Below are 4777 nucleotides of genomic sequence, written 5' to 3' on the forward strand. Positions count from 1 at the left end.
CTCACGTCGCCACGGCATTTATAAAGTGATCGCAAACAGCTGATCCTTCCTTAATTTTGTTGCCTTGCTGTCATGTCCACGCACACACGCACGCACGCACCTCAAGGCTACATGACACATCGCCATGAATGGAATACGTTTGTAGACTAGGCCTATATTAATTTTACCCATTCGTGCGCAGTGCACGGCGAAGGCGATCAGTGAGACTGCGCACTGCTGTGATAAGTGTTGTGGGTGAGTGATGCCTGCATGAGAGATAGGCTACTACAATGTCGTCAAGGCAGTCATAATCAACGTTTATGGAGTGATTTGATCATTGATGAACGAATCATAAACATATGGATGAAGGCTTGCATGTGTGCTGGTATGTTCTGGCGACGCACGCCGCGGTCCCGACCTCCCGACTCCCGCTTTTATCTGAACTGTCAAAGCACTTATTTAAATGGTGAATGATTAAGCCCTTAGTTTACACCTATAGCCTACAATTGCAAATAGGCAAGCTGTATGCTTGTCATTGTCACTTGGAAATAAAGGCGTGCAGTCCATTTATGCCTACATTTTATTTTTATAATATCAGTGATTATATAGGCATCTGATGTCACACTCATGTGCTCCCAAATCATCTCACCAGTGCGCTTGCATAACAAGGCCAGTAAAGCACTGTTTGATTAAGCACAAACTAGTACATTGTAAACATGTTATATTGTTTTTAATTATTGATGTATCCGTCATTTTATTGCCCAATATCGGACATTATTTCACTGTAATGTAGTTCACTCAGTCCTGCAGGCATAGGAGACACTGAACGTTGAGACAGGACCGGCAAAGACAATAACATTTTAGTTACGGTATACCTTCATAAATAGGTCTACAGTACACATTCAGTATAATCTACAAACATGATATATGGCATAATTGGCATTTAGTGTTTTGATGGTCCTTGTCACATGACTTACAGTACAAGATAATTTGTTGTTGATGATGAATTATATTCAGTGGCATTTGTAGCATTTCACGTGCCGTTACGTGACAGTGTTGTTTAGAGGCCCCTCTCACAACATTTGTCAGGCAATCGTAGCCAATTAGAATGGAAGAATGAATGAAAGTGGCCTGGAATTGCCACCAATTTGGGATGGTGCGTCTTCCTTGATAGCCACAACTGGGGAGTGTGCAAGCAAATGATGACACCGATCGGTCCAATTGGTGTCCAAGATTAGCTGCTCACAGACAGACAGACAGACAGACAGACAGACGGACACATGAATGGGGATGAACACATATAATCTCCGCCTCCCGACCGCTCGGCCTGGCGGAGATAATTACTCACCATCAGTTGTGTTCAAGGTAAGAGCATCACTGAACTGAGAGTAGTAAACTGGTTCTCCTCTCCCTCCTCTGCACCTGTAGACTCCCTCTGACACTGTGATTGGTCCAGTAGAGTACTGACCACCCTCTAACTCTCTGATTGGTCCAGTAGAGTCAGAGTCGTGACCACCATCTGACGCTGTGATTGGTCCAGTAGAGTCAGAGCATTGGTACCAGGAGTAGTTCCATCCAGAACCCTCCACAGAGCAGCTCAGTGCAACACTGCCCCCTGCTGGGATGACTGTCTGCTCAGCTGTCAGTGTGGCCTTTGGTTGATCTGTTGTTCACATTAGAGAGAAAAACATAAAATAAATACACTGGCTCAGCATTTGTAGAAAGGTGGTTGGTTATGACAAAACCTGGTGTTTTGAAATGTATTTATTTGTTTCCATTTCATATGGAAGTAGAGAATCATAGCAACAAAATAACATTAATTAGGATTGGAACAAAGTCTTAAACAATGAAATGCATGACACACTTGAATTGGGAGACAGATCATGACAAATGCCTGCTATTCAGAGACTAGTATACTATCTCAAGGTACTTTGTGTGAATGTCTCTGGGGCTTAACTTCTATTCCTATTGATCCTATGCATACCTTTGAAAGACACTGTGATGGTGTTGCTGTATTTGGAATATTGTACGTCATGATTCCGTGGACCTGCACACTGGTATTCACCACAGGGATTTACAGAAGGACCTAAAATGTATTCAGATTTTTCACTGGAAGACACAGCTTTATTATCCTTCAGCCATGTGTAAGATGTCCAGTCAGAAGAACTTTCTGGTATCATACACTTCAGAGTAAGAGTCTCTCCAATGAAAGTCTCAGGCCTGTCAGGGTGTCTGCTGAGAACAGGAACAGGTGCCTCTGTAGAACACACACACACACACACACACACACACACACACACACACACACACACACACACACACACACACACACACACACACACACACACACACACACACACGTTCAGTTTAGTTCAGTTCAGTGAACCTGCGAAACAACATATCCTAACTTTTATTTTATTTAATTTCGAGTAAATTAAAAAACATCTTTAATTACAAAAAAAAGAAAAAAGGATATTTATGTTGTGTTTCGGCATTCTCAAATCTTTAAATTGAGAACTGCTAAGGGTGCTGTCATACTCATTTGAGTCTTGACCACAGCTGGAGAGCCCTTTTCTACCAATCACATTGCTTGATTGGAACTACCTGTTGTATAAAAGGAATTATAGAGTACAGTATATTTTAACTCACCAGAGACAGTGACATAAACATTGTTGCTGTACTGTGTGTAGTATGTTGGGTTTCCTCTCCCTCCTCGACACCAGTATTTTCCACTCTCTGAGACTCCAGTGGGCCTGAATGTGTAGGTTGTCTGTGTTGTCACCGTCGTCACTGGTTTAGAGTCTCTCTTGTCTCGGTACCAGTAAATGTTCCATGAAGCTATACTCTCCACTTTACAGGTGAGAGTCACTGGATTTAATTCCAGTACACTGAGTCTCTCTGATTCCAGCGTAGGCTTTGGTTGAGCTGTTATTTATGACAGAGAAATGAATTTCAACTGTGAAACTATTGAGGGTCTGTATTTCTCTCAACTGGCAAAAACATGGGAAAAATATTATTTCACACACCGACACGCACACACACGCACACGCACACGCACACGCACGCATGCACGCACGTACACAGTACACACACACACACACACACACACACACACACACACACACACATAGATAACAGTGTGCTGCAAGCACTATGGAGCGTGTCTCATTGATATGCGGTAAATATAACACAGATGAGGCGTACTGTAATTAAGATCGTAACACGGACATACACGGAATTGGCATTAAAGTGCTGGGTTTTATAAACCGTACATGAACGTGTATGGCTCTAAATGTGTTAAACCTTTGACCATGAATGATCATAACACAAACACAATGTCAGTGTGATGAGTAAATTATATGACTTACCTGATACCACCAAGGTGACTTTATCACTTTGTTTCACAACCTGGTCATTACCTGTAAGACGACCGGTACACTGGTATTCACCACTGGACCTTGTGTTCTGTGGCGTTGTTTTGAATGCATAAGGATTCTGACCAGAGTATGTTTTATAGTTAGTACCATCTCTGTCTATGGAATAAGACCAGTCCTTCTCTCCTTCATTCATGTCACATGTGAACGTAACAGTCTCTCCAGTGAATGCTGGGTTGGGCAGAACGGTCAGAACAGCTGGAGGTCTCTCTACACAAACACATGGATCAGTAATGTGTTTGATTTAGACCATGTAGTGGAATATATAGTGGAACAGGACACAGCAGTGGGAGTGGTTTTCTGGTTCCACTGAAAAATCGGCCATTCCTTTTTTTCCATAGTGATTTATTTATTTTAGCCTTGAAACTATCCAGGATCCTGGTGATCCATGAACATAATACCTTTTATTGTGAGAAAACATAAAATAAAGATGTACTTTATGATATATAGATTTAGTTTAATGTACTGGTATGATATATAGATGTAGTTTAATGTAATGGTATGATATATAGATTTAGTTTAATGTAATGGTATGATATATAGATTTAGTTTAATGTAATGGTATGATATATAGATTTAGTTTAATGTAATGGTATGATATATAGATTTAGTTTAATGTAATGGTATGATATATAGATTTAGTTTAATGTAATGGTATGATATATAGATTTAGTTTAGTTTAGTTTAGTTTAGTATAACACTATAACACTATAGAAACACTATAACACTATAGAATGATGACCAATGCTATAGAATGATGACCAATGCTATAGAATGATGACCAATGCTATAGAATGACGACCAATGCTATAGAATGATGACCAATGCTATAGAATGACGACCAATGCTATAGAATGATGACCAATGTTATAGAATTATGACCAATGATATAGAATGATGACCAATGATATAGAATGATGACCAATGTTATAGAATTATGACCAATGATATAGAATTATGACCAATGATATAGAATGATGACCAATGATGTAGAATGATGACCAATGCTACAGTATATGTAGGAGCCGGTATCTGAAAACACATTATACTGAAGGCCTACCTGTGATTTGTGAGAATTGTTTATTTGCAATTTTGTATGGAAATTCATGTTATATAGGTTTGTATTGTCCAGTGTTTGTTCAACTATTCTGTTGGGCATAGTTGATCTGTGCAGGGATCTGCTTTAATCAAGGTATTTGGAGCAGGTGCGTTAATTGAGAACAGGCCTGTATAAGTGAGCCAGGATCACTTAACCCATTCTGACCTGAGATCAGATTCTTTATAAATGAGCCAGGGTCACTTAACCCATTCTGACCTGAGATCAGACTCTTTATAAATGAGCCAGGGTCACTTAACCCATTCTG

General features: G+C 40.1%; 1 protein-coding gene across 1 annotated transcript; it reads right to left on the reverse strand.

Annotated features, from left to right (window-relative positions):
• Positions 1–1319: 1319 nt before the first annotated feature.
• Positions 1320–3562, reverse strand: LOC310864803 (titin-like; the record flags this gene model as incomplete). Its single annotated transcript, XM_083773589.1, has 4 exons — positions 3348–3562; positions 2629–2904; positions 1964–2236; positions 1320–1642 (listed from the first exon to the last, which is right to left on the reverse strand). Exons 1-4 carry the CDS (start codon positions 3547–3549, stop codon positions 1320–1322), a joined length of 1074 nt encoding a protein of 357 aa, XP_083629715.1. The 5' UTR covers positions 3550–3562.
• Between the last annotated feature and the right edge of the window lie 1215 nt (positions 3563–4777).

Source organism: Protomyctophum parallelum (genome assembly GCF_964188405.1).
Source record: "Protomyctophum parallelum genome assembly, chromosome: 9".
NCBI classification, from domain to species: Eukaryota; Metazoa; Chordata; class Actinopteri; order Myctophiformes; family Myctophidae; genus Protomyctophum; species Protomyctophum parallelum.